At 44.7% G+C, this 13,827-nt stretch overlaps 1 protein-coding gene across 8 annotated transcripts in view; it reads right to left on the bottom strand.

The window, feature by feature from the left end:
• FAM131A (family with sequence similarity 131 member A) overlaps nucleotides 1-10,382 on the bottom strand; it is a 56,501-nt gene extending 46,119 nt beyond the window's left edge. For 3 of the 8 annotated variants that reach the window (XM_088479710.1, XM_088479713.1, XM_088479715.1), the window contains exon 1: nucleotides 10,034-10,382. In XM_088479710.1, the coding sequence (XP_088335836.1) occupies nucleotides 10,034-10,085 (52 nt within the window). In that variant the 5' untranslated portion in view covers nucleotides 10,086-10,382. Of the gene's footprint in view, nucleotides 1-8,050; nucleotides 8,066-9,709; nucleotides 9,852-10,033 lie in introns of those variants that run through there. The other 5 variants (XM_088479711.1, XM_088479714.1, XM_088479716.1 and 2 more) reach the window with 4 other exon arrangements.
• Nucleotides 10,383-13,827: the final 3,445 nt, after the last annotated feature.

Here is a 13,827-nt window from a genome sequence, read left to right as displayed (position 1 = left end):
GTGACAGTGCCAAGTAATGTAGGATGGATAAAAATAATGTAGGCAGGACCATTCTCTCTTCCCTGTAATTAATGTATTTATATCACATACTTTCTAGTTGCCTTTTTTGTGTAGTACTAAAGCAAAAGTTAGCACCATGTAAATAATGATAGCATTTCCGTGTATTTCACAGCATTATCTTTAGATATAGGTTCATTACTATTATTTTAAATAGATGGCATTGCCTCTCAGAATGTTATCTAAGAAAGCATTATAAATACTTTTGGACAATATTCCCTGTCATACTTTATCATATTGCATATGCTTAGATAACATTGCACTTTTTTTATATTGGTAAAATTACCTTGTGGTCATGGGATGCGGTCAAAATGCCGACGGCCAGGAAGCAGTCTGACTAAATCCCGGCGTCTAAATCCCAACGCGGGAAGAAAAACAGACGTCAAAATCTTGACGCCAAACTCTAGACGATGGCTTCCCGAACAAAGGTAAACAGTGCACTGTTAGCGCTTTGCAGCAAGGGAGGGGTGGGGGTTGGGGTTAGGCAACCCCAGGGGGGGACTTAGGGCTAGGCACCACCTTGGGAGGGTTAGGTATAGGGTGTGGGGAGGGGTTAGAGTTAGGCACCACCAGAAGGGGGTGGGGGAGGGAGGGAGGAGGTTAGGCACCACCCCAGGAGGGATAGATTTAGGGGAGGGTGGGGGTTAGGTTTAGGCACCCCCAGGGGGAGGTCAGGCATCACTGAAGGGAGGGTTAGGGTACTTACCAACACCAGTCGGGATCTTCAGCATTCGGGCTTGTGGCGTCGGTATTTAGTCAGATGGCGTCCCGGCCGTCGGCACTTCATACCCCACCCCTGGTCATATGTAATTGTGCAATATTGTGTAATCTACAGTTTATGACATTGAAACTGTTTCACACATTTCCTAACACTAGAATATAATCATATCTAAAGTGCCTGCTTTATTTGGTAGTTAGCTTACATCGGGAAACAGTCGGGAAGTCGATGGACGGAATGCCGACGGCCGGCTTCCCGACTGTACAATCCCGGCAAAAGTTAAATGACAGACGTCGTATTGACGACGCCTGTCATTTTCCCTACAACGGGAGAGCGACACCCGGCTTACCGATCGAAGATAAGCTGGGTTACGACAGTCGCGATGGGGGGGGGGGGTTTCATACCCGCCCGGGAGGTTAGGTTTAGGCTAGGGGAAGGGGTGGGGGTTAGGGATAGGCACCCCTCCGGGGTTTAGGCACTTGGGGGGGAGGATAGAGTTAGGCACTTGGGGGGGGGGGGTGTTGGAGTTAGGCACCCCTAAGGGAGGGTTAGGGGGTAAAGTTAGGATAGGAAATACTTTCCGAGAACGATTGGGATTTTCACCCTTTCATCGGGCTGCCGCTGTCGGGATTTGATGGCCGGCGGTAAATCATACTGAATCCCTTACAGCACTACAGCAGGAGGTTGCAGTCACTCAATGCAACCCCCCCCCCCCTCCCATTAGGTCCCATTACAATTTTCAATTAAAACTATTAGCCATCGCCTCTTATACCTGAAATTATGTCAAAGTTTTTCTTCTTGGGTGTGGGCACAGGTGATGTCACATGGTGGCGGTGGTAATACAAATAAGTGGAGCTCCAGACCATCTCTATTAGAAACGTATATTTTCTTTATTTACACAACTTCTCCAGATCATTACTTGGTTACAAAGCTAACGAATAACATACAGATACCTCTTACTTCAACTCCGACACTACTTATAGAACAGTTACACGTCACATTGGAGCAGGCACACTATGGTCAGGATACTGCATACTGACTAGTATACCCGCCTCTTGAAAAAGCCGCCGGTGTGCGGTGAAACGCGTTGAGGAAACTGAGCTTTTCATCTTGTGACTACCGCCATCACCAGCTTTACTATCACTACACCGTCACTGTGAAACCCATCTACAGCAGCCGACTCACCGCGTAACCCGCGCAGCTCTTTGGGAGCAGGACACCAGGGAGTTGCGGACAGGGAGACTCGTGGAGAGCGACGCTTGCTGCTTGTGCCGGGAGGATTCTTCACTTTATCACGCACTGTGTGACGTGCTGGAGCGGCATCACACTACAAGGCTAGTGAGTACTGTGGATCACTGATCTGTTTATATGCCCACTGGTTGACACTCAGTGCCTTGACTTTCTTGTTTAAACAGCCGGAACTTTGGGGTCACCCAGCGATTACTATACATGCACCATTATCTTTATTCAGTGCCATCACTATTGCCCTCATTGGCCTTACCCTCATTTAAGGATCATTGGTTTACCCATGTAGGAATTGGATTTTAGCCTTATTGGATTTACGTGCATGGAACTATCACAGCTGATTTAACTCGATTTAGGCTGGATTACACTGGTGGATTCATGAGCATTATTGTTTCATTGTAGTTTAATTGTTGCTTTTTTACTCCCGGAAGTTATACATATTGCTTTTATTGTATCATTCATATTTTTTATGCATTAAAGAGATTTCATCATCATCCCTTGCTGTATGTTTCAGCGCCACCCACACTTTCCCTTTTTTACACCCTGGTCCCTGACTGTATTCTACTGAATCTCCTGTCCCTTCACCATGAGTCTCCGGCCCCCTCCTATCCTCTACCCTGTCTGTCTCTGTCACTACTACTATGACTATATTCTATTATATGTAATCTATTCACCTCCTGTCCCTAGCCAAGAGCCCGCCCCGTCATCTAGCCTGTCTGACTATTCTAAACTACTCCCTCTTGGTTAAGACCCTGCTCTCTCATATACCCTGTCTGACTTTTCTAATCTACTCCCTCCTGTCCCTTCCCAAGACCCCACTCCCTGCCCCTTTCTTATACCCCTTTTCCACCTAAATTCCGGGTCTGACCCGGAGTTGGAACAAAGTTCCTATCCAGATCAGACCCAGAATTTTGCCGGCGCTGACTTGGGATATTCCCGAGTCAGCGCCGCTCACACCGCAGTCGGGTCTGCATAGACCCGGCTTTTGCAGAGTGAAAGTGGATGCTTGGAGATGACGTCATCTCCAAGCGCCACTGAAGCCGGACCAATCGGCCGGCTAGCAGCGCACTCCAGGTCATCATGACCCGGAGTGCGCTGTTCCCATAGCAGGGTTTCACGGGCTACGCCCGTGTTAAACCCTGCTAGTTACCTGGGTTGGATTGCTGGGTCACTCGACCCGGCGATCCAACCCTCTGCCCTTTTACACCAGGGAGCTGCCCGGGTTAACCCTTCAAAAACCCGGGTTTTAGCTCCGGTGTAAAAGGGGTATAAGTCTATCTTGTCTACTCTGAATTATTTTCCTGTTCCCTGGCCTGGAGCTCCGCAGGGACCAGACACTTTTTCCTTCTGGTATATGCTAGTGAAGGTGTGAAAATGTATAAATGTTATCTAGGGTTTATGGTGAACTTATTCAATGGGGAGGGGAGTATTTGTTTTTTACTTGGGGGGGTTAATACTGTCTGTGCTGGGGCTGGTGTATTAATGTGTGCGCGCGGGTATAATTATTGTGTTTCTGTGTGTGTGTGAGGGGTATATTCATATTATCTGTTATATGTGGGTCAATGATGGTCTCTGCATTATCTGGTGGTCACTGCTACGCTCTATGCATTATCTGGCGGTCACTGCAATGTTCCCTGCATTATATGGGGTCACTGGGATGTTCCCTGTATTATCCGACAGTCACTTAATTAAAAAATGCTACTTTATTTGCTGCAAAATGGTTTCTGCCATGTTGGTAGATGGAATAATAATGCAGCTGTCATTATGTTATGTGTTACTGATACAAATGTTCCTGGTAGTTTGTGTTACTGTCGGTAGCAGCCACCCTACCAGCGCAGAGTAGGTGGCGGTCATGTTCTTATAGAAGATCCCAATGGACTCTATCCCCCTTTTACCGATTTGTAACCTATGTTACTGATAATTAAGAAACTTCCTAGACGGTGTAAGTAGAGGTCTATGAGCCCCAGTAAAACTCTACTAGACTGACCACCAAACACCCTGCTCCCACATTTTTATTACCGATGTTACCCAATTGTCCTCCTGTATTGCTTTGATACATTTATTCTAAGTATTTTCATTTGGTAATCTAGACACCATGGGCAACAAACATGTAAGGGTAGGAAAGGCTGCGATGCGGTGAAAGAACAGGATCACATGACTGAAAGCGCGTGTCACATGATTTGCTTAAATTTTGCCCTAGGATGACACTCTATTGACATCTAAGCTCTCTACAATTATTTTGATGCAGCTGGGGGTCCGATTTCCTATCAGTACTACAGTGACATGTTTAAGGGGCACTATTACTGTTGCATTATGTGTATAAGGGGCACTACTGGCATAACGTCTATAATGGGTACTGTTGTGTAGAGTAATGTGAATAAGAGGTACTACTGTGAGTCATAACGTGAATAAGGGACACTACTATGGGAGTCGGTATGAATTACCGCTGGACCCCTGGCCGCCGGTTCAAATCCCGACAGTGGCTGGCCGACAGAGGAGGAAATTCCGATCGTCCCTAGGTAGGTATCAACTAACCTATTTTTCCCCCTAACCATCCGTTAGGGTGCCTAACCCTAATCTCCCGCCCCCCTGTGCCTAACCCTAACCCCCCCCTTCCCCGCCGCCCAAACCTAAGGGGGGGGTGCCTAAGCCTAAGTCCCCCCGGGAGCCCTAAACCTAACCCTCCTCCGCCCCCCACCCGCGGCTGTCCGCTGTGGCGCCTGGCATCCGCTCGGTCAGGATGCCGGGCGCCGGGACACCTGTCATTCGTCCCTTGCCGGGATTAAATTGTCTGGAAGCCGGCGGTCGGCATTCCGTCTGCCGGCTTCCTAAACGTATACCCTACTATGTGGTGTAATGTGAATAAGACTGTGCTACTGTGTGGCGTATTTTAAATTTTGGGGGTATTAATGTGTTTTCATGCCCCTTTCTTGTGAGACCACACCTGTTCGGGGCGCGCTGTCCCTTTATAGAATATGGATGTGAGGGCGCACATTTATAGTTTGCAGGGGGGCGCCGAACACCCTAGCACTGGCGCTGCCTCCACGCACAGGCTTTCACAATCAGCCATCACAGTTCCCCTCTCACTATGGGGCTCTTCTGCTGCTGAGCCCCCTCTCTGCTGCAAATGGTGCCACACTGCTTGAATCCACAGTGAAACCCCATTATTGGGGGTGTAGCATGAAAAGTCCACATTTAGAATGTCAACAGGTCCTGAACGTCAACATGCATATTAGGTCGACACAAACTATTGCGACATTCACGCATGTCGACATGTTCAGAATGCCGATGTTTAACATATCAACACCAGAATGTCAACATACAGTTTTTTTGCATATCTAAGCCAAACCCTAAAAAATAAACAAAAATGTACTGTCAATATTGTAACGATTGCTGCCATTCCGGTGTCGGATACCTGTTACTGGCAGCTGGGTGCTTTATGCATAGCGAGCTTCCCCTCTTTAGCAATGATGGGTTTCCTGAACATAGGGACTTCCACTTCAGTAACAATGTAGGGGTCTTAACTCCTCCTGGAACAATATGGGGTGACGGTCACTGCCCCCTAGCGATTCTCCTTTCTTAAAAATATGGGGCTCCACCACCCTTCATTGTGGAGCACCTCCCATTTCCCAAACTTTTGAGGCCCCTCATGGCAGCCACCATCCGTCTGCTCCCTGCACACCAGGACACCACAGGAGCTTCAATCTCCTCCCAGCTCCCTGATGGCTGCCACCTCCCTTCCCTCTGACAGAATAAAACACACCCTCAGTTCTGTATTATTCCACCACTTTTACTCATTCTTAACGACAGACCACACACACTCCACCTACAGTCACAAAATGGCCATATAATGCCAGACTGAATGTTTTAATCTTTTGCAAATCTTTTGCACATTGTTCAGAGTGGAAGATCAAATTTCAGGGGAAACTTCAAGGGAAAATCGTTAAGAGGTTGGACAGGGATAAAATCGTCTAGTGGATGCCCCCCATAGACTTTTAATGGGGGGCATCCACTAGACGATTTTATCCCTGTCCAACCTCAACGATTTTCCCTTGAAGTTTCCCTTGATATATGATCTTCCACTCTGAACAATTTGCAAACGATTTGCAAAAGATCTAACAATAAACTATGTTGTTTTAATCTGTGATTGAGAGTTTTCAGCTATAGTGGGCAGACAGTGGTTCATCGTTTGATCGTTCAGCGTGAACGATGTGTAAACGATTTGTAAGCAATCAAGTGAAATTGACCTGCATGTTCAGTCGATGGAGGAGACGATCTAACGACCAGCGGGAGCGCGCATCGTACATTGTTAGAAACAATTACTGCACGATTTGCAAACGATGTTTGAACGATTATCAAACGATTTTATTATCGTTCAATCGTTCAACTTTATCGTCTAGTGGATACCCCCCTTAACAGTGTCAACTTAAATTATCACAACTTTGTTCGTGATGCATATTAGCCTCCAAGAGTTTCTTATCACTGTTAAAAAATATATATATATTGAGCGGTGCTATAAAGCTGCACGATCATATCTTGGACACTCAAACACCACAATACACAAACCTTCAAATTGGAGCTGCAGTGCATACAAGACTCAAATAAAATGCAAATACATTGTGCGCAAGTACAATAAGTACTGGCTTCAAACCTGCAACCTTACGTGATAGCACTGCATACAATATTGTGCGTAAGTACTGCAGTCAAACCTGCAACCCTATATGAAAGTACTGCTTACAAGACTGTCTCACTAGAGTAGTAGCACTGCATACAAACCAGTACCAAAATCAGAAAGACTGCAAACAAATCTCTATCACAAATAGCCCTGCATGCAAACATCCTTCACCTAGAAAAAGCACTGCATAAAAACCTGTGCAATGAAGAACAGTAGCACTACGTGAAACCAAGAACAGTAGCACTGCATATAAACCCGTAAGAACAGTAGCACAGCATACAAACCTGTACAACCAAGAACAGTAGCACTTATTACAAATCTAATTCACCAAACTGAAACACTGCATATAAACATGTACCACCAAGCAGAAAAAGTGCATACAAACCTGTACCATTAAAAGCAAAATACTGCATATAAACATGTATAACCAAAGGCAGAAACACTACATACAACCCTGTATCATCAAACAGGAGATTACCTACAAACATATACCAATAACAAAAAAGCACTGCATACAAACCTGCACCACCATTAGGAAGCACTGCATACAAAACTGCACCACAATTCAGAAGCACTACATACAAATCATACCTCTATAAATGTATACCAGTAAATTGAAAGCCTAATTTGCATTTGCTTAATGTCTTCTACTAAAGCAGTTTCAGACTGTGATCACCTGTCCCAGGATACGTACAGATGGGCTCTCATATACCTAGCATCTATAGGCCATATAAGGCAAATGTTGAACATGAAATTGATCAGTGTAATGTAGCAATGTAGCATTGTTGCTCCCAGTAATTTTTTTTATGCCCATAAGACACACAATTTCAGTGACAAACCACTTGTCCCGGGACCTAGCTCGCCGAGAGGAGCTATTTGAAGCGACTAAAGCAACAGTGTATAAAGACACATCTGTATGCTGTGAACTTTTATCACCGTGCATAATCTTTATGATGATATCTCTAGCAAAACAATGCTCCTTTATTTAAAATAATACTTGCTTTAATGTCTTATGAGTCTGTATATGCTAGTATTCTCTTATGCACCCAAGTCCATTTCTTTGGTGCAGTGTGGAGAATTACCTGTACTTACATGTAACTCTTGATTCAAGCTCTGAGTCTGTGAGCATAAACATATGCAACACTATAAATGTCAAACAACAGAGAAAAAACATGTACAAATATAATAACACAGCCATCTTCCCTCTCTTCTGTAGTTCATACAGAAAGGTCCTGGCTCCTGGGGGACGAGAGAGAAAGAGGCCCCAGGAGAATAGATGAAAAAAAAGGCCCCAGGCGTAAACTGGTAGAAGTTACAACACAACTTGTAGAAACACAGGTCCTAGTGACACTTACCAACGTGGTTACAAAAACAGGAGGACAAGAGGGGAGTCTTGAATTAAGTTTGACTGAAATGAGAGAGACCTCAATATATAAAGGCTCAAGGTGTAATATGCAACAAAATAGCAACAGAGGCAGAACACTGATGGCTCTAATCTACTTATCTTGAAAGAAAAAAAGACCCTGCTGTTACTGCTACAATACAAAACATATGCAAAAAAATGTGTATTGCAGTATTACTTGGTGTGCCATTTGTACATATCACTACTTCATGCACAATTAACAGCATCCAGTTTCTACAAAGCATTTACCCAAATGAACAATACGTTAAAGGCATTAACGGATTGCTGCCCAAGCATTTACCCCTCCCTTGCCATAGCAAGCACAGCATTATCCCCTCAACTGCAAGAGCCAGAACTGTATTAACCCCAGCACTGCCATTGTCAAAGCCTGCACAGCACTGATTCCATCCAACCTTTACTTAAAAGCACAATGAGCCTAAAATGCACAGATTCTGTTCAGCCAGAGCATACACGATATTTTGCCACAGCCTGCAGAACACTGTCCCGACCATATGGAAGCACAAGACCAGCATTAGCAAATGCCCAGCCATAACTAATACCTTAACGTATTAATCATAATATATCTGTATAACACGAGGCCAGTATTTTTTCTGCACTATACCCTTATAAAAGGTTAAACTGTACACGTAGTCTAGATCAGGAAACAGTGAATTTCCATGCTTTTTAGGAACCTTACTCATTGGCCACATATTTAATTGTATATTGTGGATACAGAACCTACAGGAACCATGTTGCTGATAGTTGAATGTAAAACTTATTTTACTGCTGGAATTGCCAATGCCAGATTCTTAGTCCAATCATCCATTCCAAGAAAGCCACCAGCACTAACCCAATGCCCAGGTAATCCTGAGCTTAACCAATTCTACTATGAGTGGTTAAGCTCACAGACTGTGTCGTGTTAGCTATAAACCCAACTGTACTGAATATTAAGAAAATAAGTTAATACCATTAAAGTCCATAAGTCCACACATAAAAGCGTTCAAAAAAAAAAGAGAAAGTCCTACACTATGAACTTGGTTCCACAGCAGCAACTTGATCAGGTCCCAGCTATGCAGACAGTACTAATGCCATGGTGGTTTCTGAACCTAGAGCTTGCAAAATAATTACTTTACAACAAAATAATGTTCTATAGAGAGGAATAGACATACGATTAACATCTTGCCAACACTTGACTGTTTAACCTTTCACTTTGGTGGGCAACGATTCATTCCCTTTCAGTTAGGTAATAATAATATTAACGTTTAGCATACTGAGTCCACAAATAAAATTTTATTTGGCCATGTCACTTATAGCTTTAATCACTTCTTGATTCTAGCAAAGCATCTACCCTTCTCTGTCAGGTGTGCCCAAAGGAAGACTATGAAGTATACAATCCAATCACACAATCATTTTAGTGACATCCTGACAGATATTACCATGGGTGGTAATATCTTGTATTGTTTATCACCCAAAAAATAATTAGGTCAATTGTAGAACTAGAACACCCACAGGCTGTATATAACAAAGTGAGCACTAAGCGAATACCCCACCCTCTGAGTGGCCATAATGTAGAAACCTCATTTGGGCCAAGTCTGCAGAACAGTAAACGCACCATGCTTCTAGAACTTAAAGAGCATTATCCTCAGTCTTTCACAGGCTGCAGAGCATTTACCCAGTAGTGCAGGCAGAACATCAGCCACATCCTGCCACAGCCTGCAGAGCAGTATAGAGCATTCCATGCACTGCAGTGGGAGGTTATTACTGGGGGGCTGGAGTGATGTTTTAGTCATCAGGTGAATAGTAATTGGGACATACATCTTAGTAAACATGGCTGTTTACACAAGCACAACCCGTAGACAACAGCTGCATGCAGAATCCCAGGTGCTGCTGTCACAGATCCCCCCGCACTGATACGCAGCAGACATAGAATACATACACATATCCCTCCTCTCACCGGTCCCGCTGCTCCGGCTCCCGATACAGCCCATATTAGTCCTCAGCAGCCCGGGCACATCCCGACAGCAGACAGGTGACCCGGGGCCGGGCACTGGCAGCGTTCAGAAGTGGGGCTCTGCTGGATGAGGGGCTGCACCGGGTGTCACTGTGTATGTGCCGGGAGGAGGAGGAGTGGGTTCGGGTTCCTCCTGTCCCTTCTCCCGTTCCCCGGAGCTGCAGCTGCTGTTGAACGGAGACCGTGACGTCACTCTCCCTCCACGGCTACAGCATCAACAGCAACACCCTGCTGCTGCTGCCTTATTGTAAGGGAGGGAGAGGGCGGAGGGGCTGGGGAACAAGGCATGGCAGTGAGTGGGAGAGATTGGGGTAATTATTATAGCAGAGCAATGATGAATGGACGGGTGATGAAAGACAGAAAGGAAACAGGTTTATTAAACAAACTAATATAGTTTGGATGAAAGTGAAGAAATGAAAGACATGGGGTGGAGGTTTGCAGCAGTGCTACAGACCGTGGCTTTACTTCCACCAGGCTTAATTTTGAATTTCTAAAGAAAGGCTACTGCCCATAATAAGAAAGGTCAGTTCTGTCATTTTGCCATTTAGATCTATGGCAAGCAATAAGCATGTGCTTCTACGAACAAGAGATTCCTGAGGAAAAAAAAACATTTTATTTACAACTGTTTTACCAAGGCAATTAATGATACATTTATCACAATGTCACAAGAGGAATATGGGAATGCCAACACATATTGTGAAAATGTAATATTTTCCACACAACTGTTTAGGACTGGGCTGTATCCACGCCCTCTAATTTACTGAGCCCCTTGTCATCTAGAGCATTAATATTCAACCTTTTCTTTTTTTTTGCTGGGATCCCAAGTGTCACTATGCCATTGTTCTGGGAACTCAAATTAGGGGATATTTTTGTCTGTATCAGCAAATCAAGGGACTAAAACAGATTGTGGGATCCAGAGGCATAACTAGGGATGATGGATCCCAGGGCAAATTAAAAAATGGCGCCTCTTAGAAACTAACTGTTCTTTAAAAGTATTATGAAATTACAACAGTGAACCTCTGATTCAGGCCATAAATGCAGGGCTGTAACTAGGGTAGTTCGACCAGTGCCACGGCACCGGGCACCGCAGGGCAGGGGGCGCTGCTTGGGCCTGTCGATTTTCATTTTTATTATCATTCTTACTTGTAGCTTCCTCTTCTTTTATCCCCTGCATCTCCTGGCCACCCCTATCTCTTTCCTGGCCCTTCACACAGAGGCCATGACCCTTTTTATGGTGTCCCTGTTTAAAAAATGGAGAGGTCACGCCAATGCTCTCTCTGGCACAGGGCACCAAAAAGTCTAGTTACGGCTCTGCATAAATGTTTTAACTTTTATTGTAGTCCAGAGATGTAGTAATAAAAGTCTTGGTGCCAGGCGTGTAAGTCACCTAGCCACACCTTCTGTATACAGCTCCTTGTTGCTGGCACTGCCATCTCATGCCTCTGCTCACGTATATAGTCCATTCCTGATCGCACCCTTCACTTGCTGTTAATCACGACACGTAGATATATACATTGTCTAGCTCCAAATAATCATTGCCTCTTAATTGGGCTGATGAATATTTGTGTGTTATAACAATTTGTACTTTTTCAAATTGCATATGGCGACTGGGATGCATTTTGTGCAGCACTTGTCGAGCTATGCGCATCTGCCTTGTACGGCCAGTTCTGCAAGCTATGCCAAAGGCGCCTTTTGGGGGGGCACATTTTTCACTTGTGGCCTAGAGGCAAATTCTGTCCAACTCTACATGGGGCACGGTATGAAATGTCGATCGTCAGAATGTCGACATGGACTTTTGATGAACAAATGTAGACATTTTTATCTGTTTAATTCTAAACCTTATCCTAACTGTAAAAATAAGCAAAAAACCCTGTATGTCGACATTCTTGTGTCAACTTGTCATGTTGACATTAGGAACATGTCGACATTTAAGCCATGTCGACATTTTTTAATGTCAGTATATTAGATCAAAATCCATGTCGACATTCAGAACCTGTCAACATTCTGACTAGATCCCCTCTACATGAGCCCTGTATCCTAGAATCTGTTGAGACCGTTTTCAAACTGTTTTTTATTATTTATTTACTTTAATAAAGAACACAAGTGGTTTGACCCACATAGCCATTTGTGGAAATGTTTTGTATCCAAATAGTGTTTCCTCATGGGCAATCTTTTTTCTTAAATGTTTTATTTATATTAAAGCCTGAAATATTTTGTTAAAGGGAATTTATACTGCAATGTGATATTACAGTTTTAATCATATTTTATATGTGGTTATTCTTGCTAGCTAATTGGTTTTCCCATGTCTGGCAGATGCGGTGTTCAGAACATATATGTAAAAGTATTCTTCTGTCTTCATGAAAACTACTTACTACTAGGGATACTGGGCCTGATTCAGACCCACTCGCGAGCGGGTCACTGTTTGGCCACTGCGCATGCGCACGCCGGAGCCGGCTCTGACGTGCGCATGCGCGAGACCCGGCTAGCGATGGGCGCTCGGTCGCTACGGGTCTTGCACAAAAGCGGGGCAGCTGTCTATTTGATTGACAGCTTGCCCCGTTTTGGAGGCGGGCAGGGGGGGTGGCTGGCCAAACTGAGCCGTTGGAGGCGGCCCCACTGACATCACGAGTGATGTCAGTGGGTGAGCTTCCGGCTCTAATAGAGCGAAAGCTCACTGGGGCTTGCGGGAACGAGACCCTACCACAAGGGTCTTGTCGCAAGCCCCGATGGTCACGATGGTCGAGACTATCGCGACCATCACCTGGCCGCTCGCAATAGCTGTGGCTGGTCACCCACAGCTATGCGAGCGGCCAGGAGGCCGCACAGAAAAAAAAACGTCCTGATTCAGAGCAAGCGCTGTTTCAGAGCATCCGGCTCTGAATCAGGCCTACTGTTCTGAAATCCAAGGGAATATGTAATAATGTACTAAAAATGTGCATTATCCTAGAGGGAGGTACGGCAAATGTTGGGGTTAGCCTCAGCGGAGCAGGTAGCATGTCAGCCCTAGATGCTGTCAGTAAATTATTCAAACAGCAGATAATTTAGGATATGCTTGCTAAAAAAAACCTTGAAAATAAGGTGTAATTTCCGTATAAATTCTCTATTTGGTTGTTCTGAAATCGGATCTTTAGAAGCCACTAACATACAGGTCCCATTGTTCCCGGGATCGTCCCGAAGCTTGCAGCTTTTGCCTCTGGGGGTAAGCACAGCTCATTGCTCCAAAGTACAAAAGCACCATCCCACAATCCCAATAATACGTGATCGCAAGAATGATACGAAATGATGAGCTGGGAAAAATGGTCATGCACTGGTACAGTATGAGCCTGTGATCTGAAGTAAGGTGCCTGTACAGCACAAAAGAATGGGCCTCCCCTCCTACCAGCAGGGCCTAGTGATTGCCTGATGGTCTTCTGCAATCCTAATTTTTACATTTTCATATTAAATATCCATTACTGTAATAATTTCTTCACGGAATCAATTCCTTACCACTATATATCGTGGCAGTTGTAGTAACTCTTATATGGCTATATCGCAGTGTGTATAAAACACTTTAAGGAAAGACTGACCTCTTAAGTATGTGAGTTTAAGATTAGACTGACTTATAAACATGATGCTGATGCAATTTGAATAGTATCATCGTGGCTCTGCCCCCGCCACAGACCTGCCCACCTTTGACGCGCCCTCCCAGCAATGCCAACCTAGCTGTCTCCTCCCAGAGG

Source organism: Taudactylus pleione, unplaced genomic scaffold (assembly GCF_031769625.1).
Source record: "Taudactylus pleione unplaced genomic scaffold, aTauple2 ptg000244l, whole genome shotgun sequence".
In the NCBI taxonomy this organism is placed as follows: domain Eukaryota; kingdom Metazoa; phylum Chordata; class Amphibia; order Anura; family Myobatrachidae; genus Taudactylus; species Taudactylus pleione.
The sequence above is the reverse complement of the archived record's forward strand: the minus strand, read 5'-3'. Positions and strand labels throughout refer to the sequence as shown.